We start from the raw sequence: 23,065 nt of genomic DNA on the forward strand, positions 1-23,065 counted from the left end.
AGGTGTGAGGAACAGTGTGTGGGCGCTTCTGGTTTCCCTTTCTCCGCGTGCATCCTTGACTTAAAAAAAAAAAAAAGAAAGTGCCCCTCCACTTCGCGATGCCTCCTCCTCCCACCGGCCGCCACTTCTGGAAGCAGCCGGGAGGCCGAGGCCTTTGAGACAAATCACAGCCGCCCACTTCCTGCCGGCCCCGTTTCCACCTGGAAACCCTGCTTCCACCTTTGCAGGGTTCAGGTACCTGGATTGATGGAGCCTCCTTCACGGCCTCTTCCAGCCCAACTTCTCATAACCCGATGCATAAATAATCACATGTTTTATAAATAGCTGCGGACAAGAGGCTGTAAAACAACGAAGATATATTTGTGCCTTTATGTCCTAGAAATATTTTCTAAAACGACTGTTTTATTTGGTGTGGGTTGGCTGTGGGCGTGTGTATACATAACAATCCCCACCCAAAGTTTTCCCCTGCCCCCCCTTCAGGTCAGGCCAGCACTATAGTTAGCAAATTGATAAGGTTCCATGGGCAAGCTTTATTCGTTCTGACACGAGCCTATGACACTTTATAAAAAGAAGTAATCCAGAACAATCTCTAGGTAATTAACACCTAGATAAACAAACATAAATTTCTATACTGCATTTATTTGGACTACCACTCAAATATGCGTGAACCATGCTTTTTTAATTAAAAGATAAATCCATGTGACACTTAGCCTCAAACTTAATTATTCAGCATAGTATAATAAAAAATAGAGCCCATTAAATGTGTCTTGCACTGTATTTCTGTATTAACAGCAAAACAGTTCGGTCTGGGATCATTTAAATTTTCCCCCTCCTCTTCGCTTGTGGCTTCCCTGTTCACATAAGCCCTTCCCCGCCCGCCCGCCCGCCTCCCTCTCTAGGTCTCCCTCTTTTCTCTTTACACCAACAGGTGAAGAGATTAAAAGTCTACACCAGCCCCTACAAGGAATGCTCAGCTGGGCGACGTTTTTAATATTGCATTACGCTCGGAATTTTCTTCCTTCCCCGCGGAGACATACCTCTGGTTCGGTGGAACGGGCCCAGCCCCTGGAATCTCGAACGGAAGATCCCGATATTTCACCCCAGGTGCCCTGGGATCGGGCTTACGATACTCCAGGTGAGGTTTTCCTGATAAACTGCTACAACACAGGTGTTCGACGGAGCGGGGGAGCGTGCAAATCCCAAACTGCAAGAGGCAGCAGGGTTGTCTGCATCAAGTTTCACCACAAAACAGCACCTCGACACCGGGGCTCGGCAGCTTCCGGCTGCAGGAAGAGGGATCCCCCGGGTGACCCCCGCACCCCAGCCCGGAGCAGGGCCGGGTTCAGCCACTCGGCAGGGACGGTGGCACATCGTGGAGCACGGGCCAGGCGCCGGGAGACGCTGCATGGGCCTTGTCGCCTTCATCCTGCCTGCTGGGGCCATGGTTGGGAAGGCGTGGACCCGGCCCCGGCTCCGTGTGCTGGCTGCCCCCACCCGTGGGCCTCCCCCTAAGTGGGCTCCTGGCCCAGGTGCCTCGTCGGGGACTGTCCCGGCTTGAGCACTGCGAGGACCTCGGCCCGGGAGAGTCGGCCTGTTGGTCACCCTCGGGACACGCCGCCCACCAGGGGTGCACCTGCTCGGGGTGGCGGGGGGGGGGGACCGAAGCCACGTGACGCCCGTGGACTGGGGGGGTTGGAGGGGCCCACGCTCCCTCCGGGGGAACTGAGGCCTCCAGGCCAGAGGCAACCGCCAGTTCTCTCGACCCTGCAAAGCGGCCGAAGTCATCTGCGTCGGTCTCTGAGGACCCGGCCGGGCCGCAGAATGCCCTGCGCTCCAGTGCGAAGCCGGCTCCTGCTGCCGTCACCTGGGATGACAGTCCTGAGACCTGGCCGGCCCTGCGCCCCGCTCGCCACCTGCGGACTATCTATTTAACCGCCCAAGGAGCCCTGGGCTGTCGACCCCGTGTTGTACTTTATGGAGGAAGCAGCGGATCGGGGGGCCTGGAAGGATGGGCCGGGGTCAGGCAGCTGTGGAGAGGAAGAGGCAGGAGTTCAGGGCCCCATCCGAGCCCCGCCGGGCCTTTGCACGTGCTCTCGCTGTACCGGCCCCACCCGATCGGGTCTCGGGTCACGTCACTGCCTCGGGAGCTCTTCCCTGACGTGGAAGCACCGGCGTTATCTTTGAATCTCCTCTTCCAGACCCTGCATGTCTACCTGCGTGATTATCAGACTCGAGTCTGTTTTCTCCTTGGACGGTGACCTGTGGGCGCGACCCCCGACTTACCAGCCCGAGGCCTGTGCGCGGCACACGGTAGGTCCCCTATAAACTTTACTGAACCAGCGAGGGGAATGGCATCGAACCCCAAGGCCACTCATCTTCCTGCTGCCCCCCCACGCTCTCCCGGCTGCTCCCCAAAACTCTGAAGGTGGCAAGAAAGTTGCAAATACTGTTTGTTTTTTCATTGAGGAAATTAGAAAACAAAGAGCTTAAGACGTTTGTGCAGGACCGTCTTGTCTGAAGGACGTGGGTGTGGAGGGATCCTGACCTCCAGGGAGCCTTTCCCCCAACGTGGGGGCTTAACGTAGTGTCTTCTGGGAGTGAAATCGATCCCAAATTCATCCACAACTTATCACAGCACAATAGTGCAATTTAGGAATCGCATGCAAATTTACAAAACCCACCTGTGATCTTCCCCACCTCACTGCGTCTAATAATTTCATCATTTTACAGATAGGACCAAGGAACTCAGGGCAGGTTCGTCGCTCAAGATCAAGCAGCCAATAAGTTAGTGTGGCCAGGGTTCAAATTTAAGTCTGTGCACCCCCCATTTTGTCGTGGTCTACAATGTGCTAATCTATCACCTGCGATTGTGGAGAGCTGAAGACATTGTGATGGAAATATCTCCACGTGTCGATGCTTCTGAGAAAGGTCTTCTTCCAGTTTTATCTTTATTTTATAAGAGCCTTATTGGGATATGATTCAAAAACCCATAAAGCTTACCCTTTTAAAGGTAAATAATAATAAACAGAATTATTGCCCTTTAAAGAGTCCAATTATTTCCTTTGAAAAGAGTCCAATTCCGTGGGTTTTAGAACATTCAGACTTGGGCAACCGCCATTACCACCTAATTTTAGAACATTTTTATCGCTCCAAAAAGAAACCTTGAACCTGTGAGCAGTCACTCCCCCATTCTCCCCTTCCCCAACCCTGCAGCCTGCCCTTACGCCTACCCTGGACATTCTAGACCTTTCCTATAAGCAGGATCATGTTCTTGCATAACTGGCTTCTTTCACTCGACCATGTTTTCGAAGTTCGTTCATGATTCAGCATCTACTGGTGTCCGGTTCCTCCTTAACAGCAGAATAATATTCCATTCTATGGATAAACCACTTTTTTTGTTGTTGTTCATCTATTTATCACTCGAGTTTCGAAAACACACCTTGAACGAATATGTAAAAATCGGGAGACTTCATACTTCCGTATGAAAGTACAAAACTTGGGGATGCCCGGGTGGCTCAGTGGTTTAGCATCTGCCTTCGGCCCAGGGTGTGACCCCGGGGTCCTGGGATCGAGTCCTGCATTGGGCTCCCTGCAGGGAGTCCTGCTTCTCCCTCTGCCTGTGTCTCTGCCTCTCTCTCTCTCTCTCTCTCTCTCTCTGTGCCTATCATGAATAAATAAATAAAATCTTTAAAAAAAAGTACGAAATTTCTGGAAAACCTCAGGTGCCCCGATGCCACATTCCTCGTGGTGATGAGAAGCAGGTGCAGAAGGTCCACCCTCCACCCCTGGGGACCGCCCCGTTCCTACTCTCCTCTTCTCGCCGCTGGGGTCTCTCGCCTGGTCCCCGGAGGCATCTCGGTTTGGGACCCGTCGTGTGTGTGGAGTCATAACCCCTCAGCCAACCTTCCCTGGCCCCGACGCGGTCACTTCCTGACCTTTCACTGTAACCTCAGGACTCACCTTTGCTGTCGGTTAACAACAGAAAGTCAGGACTGCTCGAAATTCCATGCCAGTCGCCTGCTCCCATCCAGAGACAGCAGGAGCCTGGCATCCTGAAAGAAACATGAGGGTTTACAAATCCCTATACAACGTGGGTGGATGCTTTTCCTTTTGGCCACATTTCCCTGGGCCCTCGGCACCCCAGAGCTGCAGGTGGCACCGTGCAAGGTTGGTTTTGAAACCAAACCAACAGCAACAACAATTAAAAAGAAAATCAAAAAGCAACTCTGCACATCAAGTGTGGAGAAGAGACTTCCAACCCTCTCAAGTCAACGTCCGAGGGCCGCTTTATCAGTAGCCCTGATACCAGAGACCTTATTGTTCTCTGCTCTTTCCCTTTTCTCCTAAAGGGAGAATCCAGATTATCCTCCGTCAAAGACTTCTTGCACTTGATGATTTTTTTTTTTAAACAACTTTCTAGCAGTAAAGGGGAAAAATAGATCCCAATGTTTTCAGTGTCTTCTATCGCTGCTGTCATCGGAAGGGCACACATAGTTCCATAGGTTTGACCTTCCTGAAGCCGATGGCTGCAAGCCTTGGAAGAAGCATAGTGCGCACGTGCACGTGGGTGGGTGTGTGCACACACTCCCGTCCGTGCTCACATGGGTTGAGAAACTACAAAGCTGTGGGGACCTTCCCCCCAGAACACAGCCTTTTTTAATGAGTGGGGTTCAACCGAGTCTTACCAAAGCCCGATGAAGCTCCAAAAAAAAAGAAAAAAAAAAGTTTTACCCTTCCTGAGAAACATAAGTGAATAGGAAAAGATATTTTTTTTTTCCAGAGGTAGAGGTTTTATTGCGTAAAACACTGGATAAAACGGGACTGCTTCAAAGACATTTTATTCTAACAGCAGAAAGAAAACAGTCATTGCTGAAAAAACAACTTTTAATACTTTCTATACCAGAATAAAGTTCTGTCAACTGATGTATTATAATAATAAATAATGACCAAGAATAAACTTTAAATACAAAGTTTTCTACTTGTTACAAGCATAGCAACAAAATCCTCTACTCTATTGATCTCAGATTTCCTCCAAGATAGATTTTTTTTTCTTTGTGTAGGAATGTAGACAGTATTATGACCAGCATCACAGACTACAGAAGTTACAGGGAAAAAACTTGACATGTTTAGATATGAGGACCTGGTGACATTCAGAAACTGACACTGCATCACTGCGGCTGTCACTTGTTTGTATTACAAGTTACAAATGTTCTGGAAAGAAGGCTTGTGTCAGAGGGGGAAATAAGGACGGTAGCACTGGACAAAATGGGATCAACACGCACGCCACAAAGAAGAGGGGATGTTCCCAGTGTCACAAACAGAATTATTGCCTGTCGCATCTGACGATGCTCAGAAGACACAAAAGAATACCAAAAGAGCTCCCAAAGTGCTAGAAATGGAATGTGGCTCTCGTTTTTTTTTTTTTTTTTCCACTTTTTTTTTCCTCTTGTTTTTTTTTTTCTCTTTTTACTTTTTTTTTCTTCTTTTCTTCTTTTTTTTTTTTTTTATATATTTTTCTCTGCTAAGATACCAAAGGCGGGGCAAACACACGGAAAGCAAGCGACTGGCACAGTCACCAAACACAGTAGTGCAGTTAAAATCCTAAAGCTCACTACAGTCAGAAAGTTTTCAGTAACATTTCAGTCCTTCCTCTAGGATCATAGAAACAGTTGCATTAAGTTTATCAACTCGATTTAAGTAAGGCAGTGAGAACTATTCTAGAAAAACGAGAAAGCGGCTTGCTCTATGCCAGATGGGTCCACGTTGCACAGCGACCTCATTCGCACTGAAACCTTGGGTGGGTGACACCCTCTGGACAGCGTATGCAAACCGGATCCCTTATTAGCCTGAGATCCCTTCTGGTCTCAGGATAGCGCTAAGCATTTTATTTACATTGATTGCAGTTTAGAATTTTTGTAAACTGCTGTAGGCAGAGCTGAAGTTTTTAAGGCCCTGGGGTTTTATTCTGTGCTCCCAGCCTGCAAGGAAATATCGACTGTTTTTTTTTTTTTTTTTTAGTTTTTTTTTTTAAGTCTGAATGATTTCGTTTTAGAAGAAATTAATACTTCGATACTTCTCCACCGTCACAAGCAACAGCACCAATTTCGTGTCACTCAAAGGAAGTATGTTAAGAGGCTGAACTTACACACCATTCTAGCAGATTCAAGAATAAACCCTTCACCAGTCTTCTTACAATTTTTTTTTTTTTTTAATGAGTTAAGTGTTTCATCATTGGCCCTCAAAATCTCCCTCTGGGTGGTGCAGAACTCAAGAAATTTGGAGTATCCAATCAGTAAAAAAATCTAAAATCTACAAAAATATAGAACACATTTGTTTTACAAAAACAGACATTTTAACTCAAACAGTTTTCTTCATTAGCAATAGAGAGCAGGATGTTTAGATTCGGATTTTTAATACAAGCTATTTCCTAAGAGCTTGTCGGAGAAGAAAATCCTTCTTCGTGTCTGTGATACTTAGAAAAGCTAACACATGAAAGGAAGCTGATCATAAGGACCGGAGCAGCCTTCATTCAAGTAAAATCTTAAAAAATCATAATAAAAAACAATCTTCCTATTATTACGTGAATTTCCACTTCTCACCAGCACCTTCTGTGGATAGGGTTGGCTAGTTTTCCTAAACAGCATTTCATATCATGGACCCCTAATTTACTTATTTATTTTTTTATCAGCAACTTCTTTTTCATCCACACACACACAAAAAGACAACCGAGAGAAAAAAAAAAAGAAAAAAAAAAAAAGAAAAAAAAGCCTTTCCCTCAATCCTGCAATTTGATCTTAAAAAAAAAAAAAAAAGGAATTACTCATCAAACCTGCAATGGGCATTTGTCTGCAGATCATTCCTGGCCATTGATTCGTTTGGCTGTGTGTTTTTTAAAAATGCACGTGTAAGATGGCAATCCTCTGCAGCGCCGGGCGGCCCTGGCGCGGGCGGCGGGCTAGGATTTCTCCGCGAGTGCAGTTGGGACACTATGTGGATTGATTTTCTCTGCAGTGACCGCTCCAGCCTGACTGGCACCGCCGCTGCCTCGCAGCACATCTCATTAGGGTGGGGGGCAGATGGCAGCAGCTGGTGGCAGATTATAGAGGTGTTTTCAACAATGAAAACACAGCCCCTCCATCTTCAAGGCAACACTAAATCATTTAGATGGTATCATTTTTCAGTTAAGAGCATGATCGGGGGACAAAGACGACTTAAGAGTTGGAAGGGTCCCCAGCTTGCTCAAGCTTGGAGGACACCAAGCCTTCCGGAAATCACTTCTCTTCCACCTGCATCGTTTGGAAGTACTTGTTGCCGGGTAACAGTTTAGCAGCCATTTTCAAGGGCTGGGGATTTGTTTTTGTGGGTTTTTTGTGTTTTTTTTTTTTTAATATATATATATAGATATCTTTTTAAATTTTTTTTTAAATGTTCTATACACTAGTGGGGGAGTTGTACACGATTTTTTGTTTGTTTTTCCCCTTGGAATGCAGTTAGCAAACTCTTTTACCAGATGCATAATCTTAAAACTGTGTAAAATAATATTGCAATATACAGGTCAGTTTGCTCAGTTACGCTCCTCCTGGGCTTTGCAGCCCTCTTCTGTTAGCTCCGCTGAGCAACCCGCCTTGACAGCTGTGGGGTCTTCGAAATTCCCAGAAGCCTCCGAGTCGACTCTGGAGCGCTTGAACCTGCGGTCGGGATACTGGCTGTTGTCAAAAGGCATACGATGGACGCAGAGGACGTGGGTCTTCAGGTTCCCCTTCTGAGAGGCACTGTAGGGGCAGTATCGGCATTGAAACGGCCTGTGACCTGTGGACACAAAGAACGGCCGGTCAGCTCTGCCGCTCGCTCCCTCCCCGGCCCCGCGGCTCCGAGGACGCCAGCACCATCACCGCCAGCATCGCTACTGTGACACCTGCGCTTACTACGCAAAAAATCGGATCAGCGAAGGACAGAAACGCGGCCCGTGGATCCATTTGGACAAGCAGTAAGCTACTTGGCGAAACCAGAGGTTGCCGACGAATAACAGCTCGAGTTTCTAAGATCTGTCCATCCCAGGGGGAATTTTAATCCCGACTTTCCCAAATGACAGGAGGCAATGTTGGCAATGCCTCGATTCTTTTTCTATAAAGCCTCGGCCCGTACCTTAGGCTTTGCAGGCCAAGACACAAAGCCGAAGATACTGCGCAGGCACCACTATAGGGCAAGAGGGGAAATACACTTCCAGCGTTTTATGGATGAAATTCAAAACTGATTCTCGACGCTGAAATTTGAATTTCGTCTGATATTCCTCAGAGGTGAAATAGTTATTATCCCTTGTTTGTTTGGTTGGTTTTCAACCATTTAAAATGTAGAAACCACTTTCAGCGCCCAGCCTGTATGAAAACAGATAGGAGGAGGATTTGAGCACTGGGTGTTATTCTGTATGTTGGTAAATTGAACACCAATAAAAAATTAATTTATTTAAAAAAAATAAAGCTAAAAAAAAAAAAAAAAGGAGGAGGAGGATTTGGCCCCCGGACTGTGCTTTGCTGATCCCATTTCTACACATGAGAAAAGCCGTAAATCCCTCCCCCTGAGATTCTGACTCAGGTCTCGGCACTAAGCCACTTCCCTTTCTTATCCCCCCATCAACTCTTTATGGACCAGCAAGGGAGCGTGAGCACGAGGAGCATGAGGAGGCAGGGGGCTGAGAGAAGGGTGTGCCCCAAGCCTCGCCCTGGGGTGGAGCTGGAAGTGCTAAGCTGGTGGCATTTGCAGAGCCTCAGCGTTTTAAGGGGGGGCCAGAAGAAGATACCTGGCGGGAAGCAAAATATCCAAATAACCCAGGCCCGGATAGTTTTAAAGAAGTTAGATTTTTGAATCGTCACCCTTGAAATCAACTTTTTCTTTTTTTTTTTTTTTCTGGAAACGTGCTACATCGGAACAGAAGATGGATTCTTGTGGAAATCCACATAGTCCTCCATGCTTGGTTTTTCTGTTCTGCTGCACAGAAGACATGCACACATTTCTGCCGCCTTGAGGAACCAGGAAAGCATCTGGTTTTGGGAAGTTATAATAGAACAATTGCATTCCCCCCCCCCCCCCCCCCGATGTGCGGAAGCTGTTGACATGCCGTTCCTAGGAAGCTCATGAGTACTGTCCCACCCAGCACCCAGAGAGGTCAAGGCCCAGGGCTGGGTTTCATTTGCTCAGAAAAATAAACAAGTAAATACATGGGCCCAACCGTTTACACCAGGAAACATCCAAACAGCATATTCAGCACTTTTTTCTAGAGCAGTAAGAGCAGAAGGCCTGTGTATCTACTTAGCCAGACCGTCTCGCTCCTGAGAAACTGGAGGCCAACCAGACGTTTGGAGCTGAAGCTCACTTTCACTTCACATTGCACACAGTGCTTGTTTCTTCCCTCCTTCCTAGCGGGTTCCGAGAGTTAGCCCTCTCCATTTCCCCTCCCAGCCAACTGGTCTGCAGGACGGGTCTCTCCCACCTACTGAAGCTTTCTCTTTCCCATCCCCCTTCAGACAGAGGATGGTCCAGTAGGTCCCAACTCCTGTCTAGACTATGAACACGGAAGCCTGCAGGAGGACTTTGTGCTTCTAGGTGTCCCACCTCCAGTCCAGCCTCCCCAGCAAGACCAGGATGGGCTCCGACAGCAGGAGCTCAGCTGCGGTTTCCTTGCCTCAAGTCTTTGATGGCCACCCACCCCCCTGAAGAAATCGGGACCTTCGAGTCTCATCCGAGCCACCTCCTCTCCGGTCTCCTCTGGAGCCTCCACGCTTTGTCCACATCAAACCAGACCACTGGTGGTCTCTGCAAAAAGGGCTTCATTCTGCAGGGTCTCCGTGCCCTTGCTGTATGTCCCCTCGCCCTGAAATAACCACTTCCTCCTCTCTCCTCTTTCCAGGTTCTGCCCAACTGGGATGCCGCTTTTGGGGGCCGCTGCGTATCGATCCCCTTGATTGGCTGTGGGTTCCTGGCAGGAAGCATAGCCATCTTTTATCATTGGTGCCAAGCCCGCTACCTGGCACAGAGCAAGCAGGCAGGAAGTGTTTGTGTAACTGAATCATTATCTTACTCCCTCACCTTGCCTGTTTTTGAAGGTATTATAAACTTTTGGATGGAGTTTCGGCGTCTTTTGTTTCTATTGTTGCCTCTAACACAAGGCTGAGTTTGATCAACTTTCCCACTTTGCCGAAAGCCAATTTGCAAACCTGTGGACTTTGGAGTGAAGAGTAAATGAAACCCAAGAAAAGTACACTTGCTGTTGGCCCTCGTGCAATAGCCTTCCCGGCCCACGGCGGGAAGGGCACCACCAGGCAGCAGGAGGGGCCTGGCCTTGATGGTCAAGTGAGAGAAAGATTCACCAGTGTCATTCCCCTCCTGCCTCCCTGCTACCCAGCCCCACCATCCCAAAGATGACAAGGAAGGCCCTGGGCTGGTGGGGAAGGAGAACTGAGACTCGTATTTCTAATGTGGGTGTAGGAGTTTTCACAAGGAATGTAAGTGGCCCGATTCTTCATCACATTGGAGTCAGGGCATAGATAAAAGGGAAGAATCTGGGTGCCAGTCGGTGGCAGTAGGACAGAAAAAAAACATTCTCTCCACCATAACCCTGAATCTAAGTCAGTGCTACACTGGGAATCAGCGAGTTTCAAGCGGATCCCAAGACTCAACTACCCAACTCGAGAAGTTGTCACCCCTGTGGACACTGAACTACTTACTAGCTCTGAGCCCGGTGAGGGAGGATTCAGGGTTCTCTGCAGGAGCAGCTCTTGAGCAGGAGATGAGACAGCCCAACTCTACAGCTACAGGCATGTGAACGAACTGGAGGTCATGCAAAGAACCTGAGAAGGACTGAGACACCCATTCTCAGGAAGCCCAAGAAATGTTTCTCAGGAACAGACTACATGTTCTGGGTTGCGACCACGGGCAGCTCGGTGGCCGCTCACTCTGCCAATCACCGTGGCTCACCTATAACGCCGGAGCCAGCTCACCAATTTTCGTGTCATATTGCATGTTACGCTTATGCCCGTTGCATATTACATATCATATGACAGTAAGTCCCCGACGGAGACAATCGCCACGGTCTGATGAGTCTCCGGAGTCAAGAACTCTGAATAATAAAGACATAAAAATTTAAAAATAAATAAATAAAACCAAGACTCTTGATACTGTGATCCAAAGAGCCTACCACAGTCTACCACAGCAAAATGACCAAACTGGGATCTTGTTGGATAAATCCAGGGACCCCCGGGGGGCTCAGCTGTTGAGCATCTGCCTTTGGCTCAGGGCGTGATCCTGGGGTCCTGGGATCGAGTCCCACATCAGGCTCCCTACATGGAGCCTGCTTCTCCCTCTGCCTGTGTCTCTCATGAATTAAAAAAAAAAAAAATCTATCTCAGGTCCCCAGAATTCAGAAAGGTTCTTCTCTTCCTCCACCGTTTCTGCCCGTCTGTCAAGGCTGTTTATTATATTTTCTATTCTCACAAATAATACGTCTCCGTGTGACATCTATGTCACCACCTCTGGAAGCCACCGTGTCTCCAGTTGGACCACCAGGGGTGCCATGCGGCATGCATGTTGGCAAGCCAAGCGGAGAACCTCAAATATCACCTTTCTTCACAATAAAAGCCTTTTTTTTTTTTTTTTTTTGGAACGGCCAACTGGGCATAGAAGCACCGAGTAGATTTTTCCCACCAACCGATTTTAAAATATTAATCGCGATTTTAACCTGTGGCTCTCTCGGAGTCTCTCCGTCTCGGTAGAGTCAAAGATGTCCTATAATCCAGGCACGCTTGGCTGCGTCAGTGATCAAACCATGAGCGTTGAATTAGTTTGCATTTTGACTTGGGTGAGATGGAAGCCTACATGTAAATGTGCAGACCCCCCTGCGTGTGTACGTTCGTAGAGGGAAGTCCGCGCAATATCGGAATCGTAATAAATCCTGACCCTGCAGTATTCCTTGTAGATCGAAGCATTGTGGGTAATGGTGGCGGTACCTGGAGCTCCCCCGGAGGGCTCCACATATATTTCTGTATGTCATCTTCATTGTTGAGTCAGCTTTGTCAAGGACTGATATCAGCCCCATTGCACAGAGGAGCAAGTCAAGAGACAGTGAATCTGGGCAGTTTGAATCTAAAACTGATTTCCACTCGATTTAAAGTACGGAGACACCCTAATTCTCTGACATCTTTACAAGAACCGTGATTGCAACGTCTGCTAATAGGACACACATACCCCCCCCGCAACGGCACCCACACACCCTTCGCCCCCTTCGGAATGGCTTGCTGAAAGGTCCAGAAGAAGGCAGTATGTTCTCCCCGGGGTCAGATTTAAGGGAAAGGTCTGTTCTTTGGTGATGGGAACACTTACTCCCAAACAGAAAGCTGTCGTTAAGCAAAAGCACTCTGGAAACTCGCTACCTCTCTGAGTCCAGCTAAACCTTGATGGAGGGGTTCAAATTTCTCTGCGCTATCCGCTGTCCGCACCCTCGAAGCTCCCGGGCCCTGGGACTAAGGCAGCGATGTCGAGGTCTGTTAGCGTTGAGTTAGAGACCACGAGCAAGGGCTTTTCAGAACAAACCCCAAACCTGAGAGCTCCCAGGAACAGTTCACTGTGCTGTTCAAATGTCTGGGACCAAGAGCAGATCCATCTGCAGGTAGAAGCAGGAGGAGGGGCCCACGGACATCCGCGGGCTGGATGGAGGTGCGGCCTGGGGGCAATCCGACCTCTGGATGGAGACAGGTCACCCCAATCCCAGAGGAGCAGCAGGCACAGCCCTCAGGGTGACAGGGCCACCCCTTGGGGAGCTTTGAACTCTGCAAACTGCCATCCCTCCCTTCTGAGGGAGATGAAAACCAGCCGTGCCACTCGGGTTGCCTGGAGAGAGAGTTGGCGCTGCACCTGGGTCTGCAGGTGGCTGGGAAGATGCTAATGTCTCTAAGACAGAATGAGCTTCCCCGTTAGCTGCGGCCTCCGTCCAGGTCAAACCACGGAGAAGCACCGCCCTCCACAGTGGCCTTGGCCGAATGTGCAGACAAGGAGCTCCCTGGCTCGGCCTGTGGGCTTTGCCCTCAGGTGCCCACGCGCCAGCCAGCGCGAGTCTGGCCACGAGCTGGGGCTCGAAGCTGAGGCTACTTACTCCAGACTGGAGATTCCTCTGCGTCTGGCCTTCGTGAGGCAGGGGGTGTTCCCAGGCCACGACCACGGAGGCGAGGGCAAGGGGGACTGCTGGTACCCCCAGGACGCTCTGAGGATCGCGTGGAACAAGGCCTTGAGTCCGTAAAGCCCCCGACCTGTGTAAACGCCAGCGGGGTGTCACTGTCACGCTTACTGTTGCCCCTGCTGTCATCCCACAGGGTCTCCCACCCACTATTTTGTGTGCTATGTGCCTCAGGGGGTCTTCAGGAAGCTTCAGGGATTGTCTGTCCTCAGGGCATTGGCCCTCGAGTGGGAGCTTTGGGAAACGGGAAGACCTGCAAGGTCCAAGGGAACAAGTTTCTTACAGCTGCGTTTCGCTCGGATGAAGCTCAGCAAGTGGAGGTTAGGACGGGCTTTGGGTCAGACCCCGGGCCGGGGGATCCGGTGGAGCCGAGGCCTAGAGCAGAGCCACCGCCCTGAGGCCATGTCGGTGGTGACTGAGGAGCGGCGATGGCGGGGAGGGGGGGTCCTCAGGGCTCAACCCAGACGAAGGTGAGCCCCTAGAGCTCCTTCCATGTTCTTCACCCTCAAATCCTCCCCTCCTCCCCCGCCCCCGAGTTTGCCGCCTTCAGCATACAGGACTCTCTCTGTTCTCCAAATGCTCCCTCCTCTTTCCTGCCACGGGACCTTTGCTCCAGCCTTTCTTGTCCTCTAATCTGGAGTGCTCTCCGCCCCTACTTCATCTGATTACTGTAGTGTGGCCTTAGCACGCCTGCCTCTGCCTCGAGGAGGCCCGATGACCGCAGACTCGCCGTGACGGTGGGGAGGGCCAACAGAGCACACGCGTCTGCGGCAGAGCTCCCAACAAGAGGAGCTGAGCAAGTCAACACTTACGTCTCTCTGTTCCACTAGACAGTCGGCTCCACGGTGCAGGGGCCGTGTGGTTGTGCCTTTTGGGTTTTTTGATTATTGCCCTTTCTTACCACGTAGCACAGTGCTTGGTGCATCACAGATAACCATCAAGTGTTTTGTAAGCAAAGGAACTATGGGTGGATGAATGGATGGATGGGTGGATGGACAGACGGGTGGATGGATGCATGGATGGACAGATGGATGGGCGGGCGGATGGATGGATGGATGGATGGACGGATGGGTAGACAGATGGATGGGTGGACGGATGGATGGATGGGTGGATGGGTGGCTGGCTGGATGAACAAATGGATGGGTAGATGGATAAATGGATAGATGGATGGATGGAGGGATGGATGGATGGGTGGGTGGGTGGATGGGTGGATGGATGGATGGATGGATGTATGGATGGACAGATGGATGGAGGGATGCATGGAAGGATGGATGGATGGATGGATGGATGGATGGATGGATGGACAGATGGATGGAGGGATGGATGGAAGGATGGATGGATGGAAGGATGGATGGATGGATGGATGGACGGATGGGTAGACAGATGGATGGGTGGACGGATGGACGGATGGGTGGATGGATGGATGGATGGGTGGATGGATGGACGGATGGATGGATGGACGGACGGATGGATGGGTGGATGGATGAATGGATAGATAGATGGTTGGAGGGATGGATAGATGGATGGAGGGATGGTAGAAAGAAAGAATGAAAGAGGCAGCCAGGAGAAGGGAGAGGAGAGAAGCGCTCCACCAGACAGAGGGACAGGTCTGACCGCAGACGCAGGGACAGGAAGCCTGGGATTTGTGCAGGGGTCCGGGAGCAGGTTGTGGTGATGGAGGGGAAGCCCAGTGAGGGAGGTCGACAGGGCCAGGCTCCCCAGGGGGTCCTTCCACAGGAGAAGGGAAGCGGGGAGGCCCTTCCAGCTCTGCAGCAGCACAGCCGAGGGAGAGGAGCCCCGATCCCCATCCCTGTCTGCAGCTGGGGCCCTGGGCCCTGCCGTGCGGCCAGATGGGTGCCCCCCACTGCCCACCCCACGGCGCTCCCCTCTCTCTACCTCTCACTTTGAGACCATCAACACTTCCCATCACTGCCATGTGAAAAGTAAGTACATCATACGTTAATTTGTATTGTCACTGCGCCGTAGAGCCGTGGTAAAGAGCACATTCATTTTTAATCCACTATGAATAATATATAAATATGTATACAGTGTGGAGGGTCAAGAGGAGTAAGGAGAAAGCAAGTCGTACATTGTTTATAACAAAAGTGGGGAAACGAGATATTTTTCTTACTTGCTACGATGGAAATATCTGCTCTTTCTCTGTACCTAAGGGGGAGAGGAAAATGCGTCCCCTTGGGGGACCATCCATTAATTACAGCTCCACACTTGTGGGCAGCGCAGGGGCTGCATCTGCCGAGCTCCCAGACTTTCCAAACTGACGCTTTCTCTCCGGCTGCGGGAGGGCGGATGGGGGTGGGGGGAGCCGGTGGCTGACCTTGGGGGGCGTTGGGTCTTGGGACGGCTCCTGGGGCCCACTCACAGGAAGCGCCGGCAGGGAGATGAGCTGGAGAGAAGTCTTCCCATTTTACAGATAAGAAAACCAGGCTCGGGGAGGGTAAGTGATTTTCCAAAGGCGGGAATACACAGCTGGCTGGGCTCTGGCCAGGCAACCCTAGGGATGCTCACCTGTGCTCCCCGCTGTTGCCCACCCACCCCCACCCCACCGCCAATCACCTGCCGGAAGATTCTCCACACGGGGCTATCTCCGATCACGACCCAGGAAGCTCCAGGAGGGAGTCCAGGAACGCCGGGCATTACAGCGGGTGTGCGTGTGCTGTGCGCGTGCCTGTGATCTTGCACATGCCGCATGCCACACCCCTCAGGGACAACTGGCCCACCGTAGCCCCGAGACACCCACCACGGCCAGGCATTGCACACGTGGCTGCCATCAAGCCACAGGACCCCAAGCTTCCATCACACGACTCCTGGAACCCGGCCGACTTCCACGAGCACACAGTGAGCACCCACTGCATGCACTCCCCCCGAGCAGACGGCTGTGGGAGTCACACAGGACATTCAGGGCCGCGAGGATGGGAAGGGCGTCTGTCCCACACGCCCGATGTGATGCCCACCCAATACACGCTGAGTGGCTGGCCACAGGCTTGAGGCTGCCTTCGGGGCTTGCAGCGGGGGGACACCCTCTCCACAGGAGGCGGGAGAGGCCGAGAGCTCATGAGGAGAGCACAGGCCCTGAGAAGTCCTGGGAAAGGAAGAATGTTCTTGTGGAAAGACGTGTGTGCTGTTGGGCGGAGGCAGCATCTACGCAAGGTGACAGAGGCCGAGTGCTGGACGCTGGAGCAAGGACGCCCGAGAATGGACAGAGGCGATCTCCCCAGGGCCACGGCAGGTGCTCAGCACAAGGAAGAGGGTCCCAAGGGGTCACATGTGCACGCGGGAGGGGTGGGGTCCCTGGTCCCCCGCAGACACGGAGACGCGGGCAAGGCCCTGTGGGTTCAGCCTGCCCGGCCACCCCCCAGGCTGGGGCAAGCCTTCCAGGCCCATCACACGGGGCCTTTGCTTGTTCACCTAAATAAAGGGGGACATGGAAATAAATGGCATGTGGGTAGACGAAGAGGAACGCTGCTGCCAGGACTTCGAGATGCGCCCCACATGCAGCCTGACAACGCGGCCTGCAGCAGCCTGCGGCAGACTCACCTGGAGACACTCCCGTTTTCCTTCCTGCAGTATCTGTCTTGGAGCGCGGGATCGTTTCTAAGACCCCAGGAGGGTCTCCCAGGGCCACGGTTTATGGCACCGTTTCCTAGAAGGGACCAGCTGGAGACGTGGAGCCCGCAGAGGCTGCCCCCCATGCACAGGGCCGGGAGGCCTGGAAAGCACCACCCTAGAGGGGTACCTGGAGGGACCCTGAGCAGCACCGGCCCTCCTATCGCACCCCAACTGCGGAGAACTTTGCATCCCTGGAAGCTAAGGATATTTGCGAGATGCCCACTGGTGGTTAAGAAAGCGCCCCCCCCCCGCCCCAGAGCCAGCTGTGTATGTTAGAAATGTGCCCCCCCCAAGTGGGCCTGCAGACCCGGGGGGATTCCAGGCATGGGGGCACCAGCACGCCCTCCGGGGGGCAGGCCTCCAGGGCCCCGCCGCGCCCTCTGAGGGTCCAGGGCTAACCCTGAGGCTGCCAACCGGCCGCGCTCCTGCCCGGGACCCTGGCCGTCCTCCCAGGTTCACAGGCTCAGCAGAGGCAACGGGATGGGCACACAGCACGGACACACACTGCGCCAGCAGAAAGAGCTACTTTCTCACTTGCACACGTTACAAACACACACACACACACATATTTAATTTCCCTAATTCCAAATAGGCAAGAATGGTTCTAATCAGGTGCATAATTTATGTTTTCAGTTTTCAAAAAATATATATATATATATATTCATCCATCTAATCAAAGATGCTAAAACACACGTTGGAATATCCCCAGTATAAATAATTTTGGGTTTCAAATTCCCTGTGATTTCGGTTTTGATTTAAAACGCTACCGAAAAGCTATCTCGCGGTTTTAAAAGCGGATTTGGATCCATGTGGTAACGGAGTGGAGACGTCCGCCAGCGTGAACTCGTGTTTAGTTCAATGTTATGAGTAACACGGATGTGAGTCTATGCAGGGGTTGGCACACGCACTCCTGTCTCCTTGGCCTGTCCGTGACATCCCGGGGGCAACAACACGTGTAGGGGCCAGACTTGAGGTTTTGTACGATTCTCAACAAAAGGCACCAAGGCTGCTTGTAGAAATGGCTGATTTGGAGGCACCTAGTGGCTCCGCGGTGGAGCGTCTGCCTTCGGCCCAGGGCGTGACCCCGGGGTCCTGAGTTCGAGTCCTGCATCAGACTCTGCATGGAGCCTGTTTCTCCCTCTGCCTGTGTCTCTGCCTCTCTCTCTCTCTCTTTCTGTGTCTCTCATGAATAAATATATAGAATCTAAAAAAATAAAAATAAAAAATCTAAAAATAATGGCTGATTCTAGGGCCGGCCCAGGAAATATACAAGCTGGCCCTGGGGTGTCTTTGACCAGGAAGAAAGGACTTGTTCAAAACGCCCGGCAATGATGGGGGCGCGTCAAAGTATCCCAGAGCCAAGTGAAAGAGGCCGCGATGGCCAGACCTGGAACGGTTTTGGCAACAAAGCGAACGATACAGGGTCGGGTTATAACCCGAAGTATCAACAAGCATCCACAAATCATATGAACATAAGGGAAGGGCTGAGTCACTAAGTAGACGGAGAAGGGGAGGCCGATGCTCCACGCGGTCCAAGGCTTTGTGTCAATCTCCCTCCTGGGAGGCGGGAAAGAGGGAAAGATCTCCGGCTCCTTCGTGTGCACCGCGTGGTGACGTCCTTCCCAGGAAGGGCACGGGAAGAGCGCGGTGTGGGAAGGGGGAAACACCCGCCGCCCAGGACAGGCACCTGCTGCCACAGCCCGGCCAGGCCACCACGGTCGGAGTGACAGCAGGGCCTTGATTCGGCCCCACAGGAAGCCGAGTCACCGCCATGGTCTTCCCCCCAGAGCCCCAGAACCCAAGTCTCACCATGAGAAATCCCAAATGAGGGACCTGCTGCGAAATAGTCCCCAGAACTGTCAGGGTCATCAGAAACCAGGAGAAAGCCTGCAAGGTGTCACCACCAAGACGCACCTCGGGACACGCGACGACTAAATGTAAAGTGCTGTCCTGGATGGGATCCTGGACCAGGAAAAGGATGTCAGGTTAAAAAAAAAAAAAAGATAAAAAGAAAAAATCTGAATAAAATATGAACTTTACTTAATAATAGTGTATCAATATTGGGTCCTTCATTGTAGCAAACGTAACCTGCCAATGGAAGATGAGTACAATGAAGACATGGAGACGTCTCTGCACCATATATGCAAAATGTTCGTGATCCTAAATCTTTGTTAAAATTTACAAAAAAAAAAATTTTTTTTTAAGTTTCTTTAAAGGTGCAGTTGGTTGGTTTCCAGTGGCCAGTGACAGTGTAGCGCTCAGATCAGGAGCCGGCCAGAGCTGAGAGGGACACCGAACTCCGTCCTAGGGGAGGCGGTGGGGCACCGGAGCACTCGGGCGGGCGGTGGGGTGTGGGGCGCAGGCAGGGCTGGAACACGAGCTCCCCGTCCTGCTCGGGCACAGTCAGGGCAGGGGGTGGGGGAAGGCTCCAGTCCGAAGCCCCGGTTCAATCCTTATCTGTCTCTGGAGTTTCCTGCTCTTGGACCAGTTATTTAGCCTTCCCAGGTCTCACTTTTGCCACCTGTGAAATGGGCAGACCCAAGCCCTGAGAGAGCGCTGGCGGGAGGCTTCGACGAGGGGGGGCCCGTGAAATGCTGAAAACCACGTGAGGCAGGTCCACCCCCAAGGTGGGGCCTAAGAACCGAAGCCCCGGCTGGGCCTGGAATCAGAATCGCCATTCCAGCGACAACGCTGAGGGTCCAGGTTTCCTGCCCCTGCCCGCCACCTGAGGACGCCCAGGCCCCAGGAGGGCCGCGAAGCCCCAGAGCAGTCGGGCCACAGCCCGTCTCGCCGCCTCCCTGCAGCGTCAGACCCACGTTCAGTTAACGGGGCGGCTCAGCGAGTGAGGCTGGGCTCCAGGGGAGGTGCAGGGGCTGCCAGGGGCTGTGCCCACCCCACCTGCCCCCACGCCAGCGGGAGACTCAGGAGCGTCCTCCCCCCGGGCCTCCCCGTGCTCCCTCCCAGCCGCTCCATGCCCAGCTCTGGCCCTGCGTGCAGATGTTGCCTTAAGCCCTGTTGATTCGTCCCCCCCCAACCCTGTACCCCTGCGCTCAGCCCAGCACCCCCAGCCGCCCTCCCGGGTGGGCGGGACACGCAGCCCGATGCGCAGGCAACTATTGATCAGGGATCTTCAATCATTCCCCGGATTTCACGAAAGCATTTATGTTTATCATTAAATGACCTTCAAAGGGTCGATGAACTCACTTGCCCTTTTTTGGAGATTTTTTAGACGTGTAATATAATAAGACTCTAACAACGCCCGGGGTTTGTCTCCGGGTGAGTGATCGCACCCTGGAAGAGGCGACAGGACACCATAGAGAGAGGACGCTGCTCCCCAAGTGTGAGGCGGGAGCCAGGAATGGAGGGGCTGGGCGGCTTGCCCCGGGTCACACAGCAAACCTCAGCCCCCCTCCCACCCCCTTCTGTCCCCGCATCTCCAGGGAAGGGGACGCGGGTGCAGGGGTTGGAACACAGCACCCCTGCAGGCGCTTTTCCGTGGAACCGAGCTGACCACTGTGTAGGTGAACAGCCTCAGGGGAAAAACTAGCCAAAGTTGGATATTATCGCTGAAATAAGGCTAGAGGGTTTTTTAAAGTTTTATTTATTTATTTTTAAAGACTTTATTTATTCATGAGAGACCCAGAGAGAGAGGCAGAGACACAGGCAGAGGGAGAAGCAGGCTCCATGCAGGGAGCCCGACGCGGGACTCGATCCAGGACCCCGGGGTCACGCCCTGAGCCCAAGGCAGATGCTCCACTGCGGAGCCCCCAGGTGCTTCTTTTTTTTTTAAGTTTTAAATACAATCTTAAGTGACCCTCCTAAGGTGGTACTCAAGAGCCGGCAAAGGTGGGAGGGCTCCTAAGCTTCGCCTCCCATCACACCCTTCCTCTCCGCACCTTCCTGCCTTCGGCGCACCGGGCTACGTGCAGCTCCCTGAAGTCCCAGTGCCAACGAGACAGACGGTAGCGACCCAAGGAGCTGAGCAGGAGCAGTGACCGCGTGGCCCACCTCTGGCACCCACAGCCCACCCAGAACAACAGCGAGGACTCTCGGCCCACAACAAGGACACAGGAAAGACAGAAGGGCAGCAGGTGCATCACATACCTGCCGTCGGGTCTCCACCCCCTGTCTGTATGCGTGTCCCCCCATCCCCCACTGCACCCCACCCCCACCTTCAGTGGCTCCTGTCTTGCTCCTTAGCTTGGCTTTCCAGATCACCTAATCCCACGGCCGTCCCCACTGGGTATCTATCTGCCCATGCAGCCCCCCAGATTCCCTCCAACCAGACCCCCCCAAAACCCCTTCTCGAAGCCTTTCCCAGGACCCCGCCGGCACAGCCCCACTTGTCAAGACTCCACGCAATTAGGCACTTAATTGGGTTCGCCAGACGCTGTCCACGCACAGCCTCCCGTGGCGCGGGCTGGGAGGGTGGGGACGGGACACTCCTGCGGTTCTGCACAGAACAGGGGTGCCTGCCTTGGTGGGTGATCCCTGTGCCTTTGCTGGGGGCCCAGGGACACACTGGCAGCCTGCACAGCCCTGATCTTGAACAGGCTTGGCCCAGGGTGTGGTCCTGAGGGGCGCACACCCCACCTGCTCCCCTGCACCTGCCCCTTGTCCGTTCTGGTGGGAGCAGCCCTCCTGACCGGTCACCCCCCGGGACTCCCCCCTGCACCGGGGCCGCACCGGGAAGCCCCGGCCTGCCCTGCGGTTCTCCTCCCCTGCAAAACCTAAGTGCTCAGAGCCCCGCAGACGCCCGGGCGGGCCGCCCCACGCCGCTGGCTCAGCGAGGGCACAGGAGGGCCCTGCAGGTTGGGTGCACTTTGGGTCACTGGGTGGCTGTGCATTTTCCCGTGTCGCCTGCGGGGGAGCTCCGTCGCCCCGACAATCCCAGCTCCCTGAGCCCAGCTCTCCCCGGGTCCCCAGCAGTGCCATTTCCACTTCCTGTGTGATGCTGCAAGGTCACCACCACCTCCCCCGCCCGACTGAGCCCAGGTGGGCAGCTCCGCGGAGCCCACGCCACCCTGCACGGACGCGCGTTACCCCTCGGAGGCCCCAGGCTGGCGGCGCGCACGTATTTGTTTTTTTTATCCCTCAGAGGGGAAAACAAAGAGCTTTCATGTAAAAACACGGATGTCCGGTGCATCCTGAAAAGCCAGAAGTTCCGGCAAGATCCAGCCGGAGGCAGCCCGGCAACCCCCAAGCTGGGCCCGGTTTGCTCCTGGGTCCACGTCACTCCCGGCATCATCTGCCTCCGGCCGCGTGGGCCTCACAGTCCTCGGGGTCCGCTTGGTCCTGTCCTGCCGGCGCCCAGCACTCCCAGTGCCTCGCTTCTCTGGCTTGGGGGGCTGGGGGGTGCAGGGCGAGGTCCCCCCGTGGCTCCGTGGGGCCGATGAGCCGCATTCCCTCACACGCCCAGCGGAACACACAAGTGGGTGGTCTCCGCTGCTCCCGTCGTTTCCTGTTTTCCATTGTGTCGCTTAGAACCAACACATCCGAGCTTAATTGTAGTTTCTGCTTTATTGTACAATCGGAGTATGGGAGGGGGGCCAATGCTGTACGCCCAGCGTGTGCCAAGGGGGTGCTGTGGGCTGGGCCGTGCTGGCAAAGACGAGGGGGGAGGCGGCGTCCCTCCCAAAGCATCATCGCCAGCCCCGCAACGGCAGCAGACGTCCGGCCCTGGAAGGCCCGCGTCCCGGGTTACCTGGGCCACGTCCTCGTAGAGACATCAGTGCCTTTCTGGGTGGTGCTGGTGCGGGTGGGGAGGGCGGTCCTGTGGTTTGGGCTCACCTGGAGGGCGGGAAATGCCACCCAGGAGAGCGCAGCGGGGACACCCCTGCAATTTGGGGGCCCTTGCATCGTATTAATGTGAGTTTACGCGTGAGAGAGAATCACACCCCTCTCTCTTCTCATAAAGGAATCAGGCGCCCGCGATGCGTACCCACGGCATCTACCATCCATCGGGATGGGCGCGCCGGGTATATCCTAAACAGCTCCTTTTTATCACGCCCAATGCTACAAATCGGTGGCGTGAACAATAGACAATTGCAAAGTAAGGAGAGACGGGAGCAGAAAGTTCCCGGCGTTCGGCGCCCTCAGAGTGCCACGGAGGTTGTCACATGCCAAACACCAAATAAAATAAAATACACAAAGCAGCGCAGGAGAGAGGTGGCTCTTCCTATGAAGTCACAAAGGAAACGCTACTCCTTTCTTCTC

At 53.0% G+C, this 23,065-nt stretch overlaps 1 protein-coding gene across 10 annotated transcripts in view; it reads right to left on the minus strand.

Moving 5' to 3' along the window:
- Nucleotides 1–5,594: 5,594 nt before the first annotated feature.
- The window catches only part of LOC119863924 (zinc finger protein 536), a 428,184-nt gene continuing 410,713 nt past the window's right edge, over nt 5,595–23,065 (minus strand). For 9 of the 10 annotated variants that reach the window (XM_038529524.1, XM_038529520.1, XM_038529525.1 and 6 more), the window contains one exon: nt 5,595–7,809. In XM_038529524.1, coding sequence (XP_038385452.1) covers nt 7,565–7,809 — 245 coding nt within the window. In that variant the 3' untranslated portion in view covers nt 5,595–7,564. The remainder of the gene's footprint in view (nt 7,810–23,065) is intronic. The other variant, XM_038529528.1, reaches the window with a different exon arrangement.

The sequence above is a fragment of the Canis lupus genome, chromosome 1, assembly GCF_011100685.1.
Source record: "Canis lupus familiaris isolate Mischka breed German Shepherd chromosome 1, alternate assembly UU_Cfam_GSD_1.0, whole genome shotgun sequence".
NCBI lineage: Eukaryota > Metazoa > Chordata > Mammalia > Carnivora > Canidae > Canis > Canis lupus.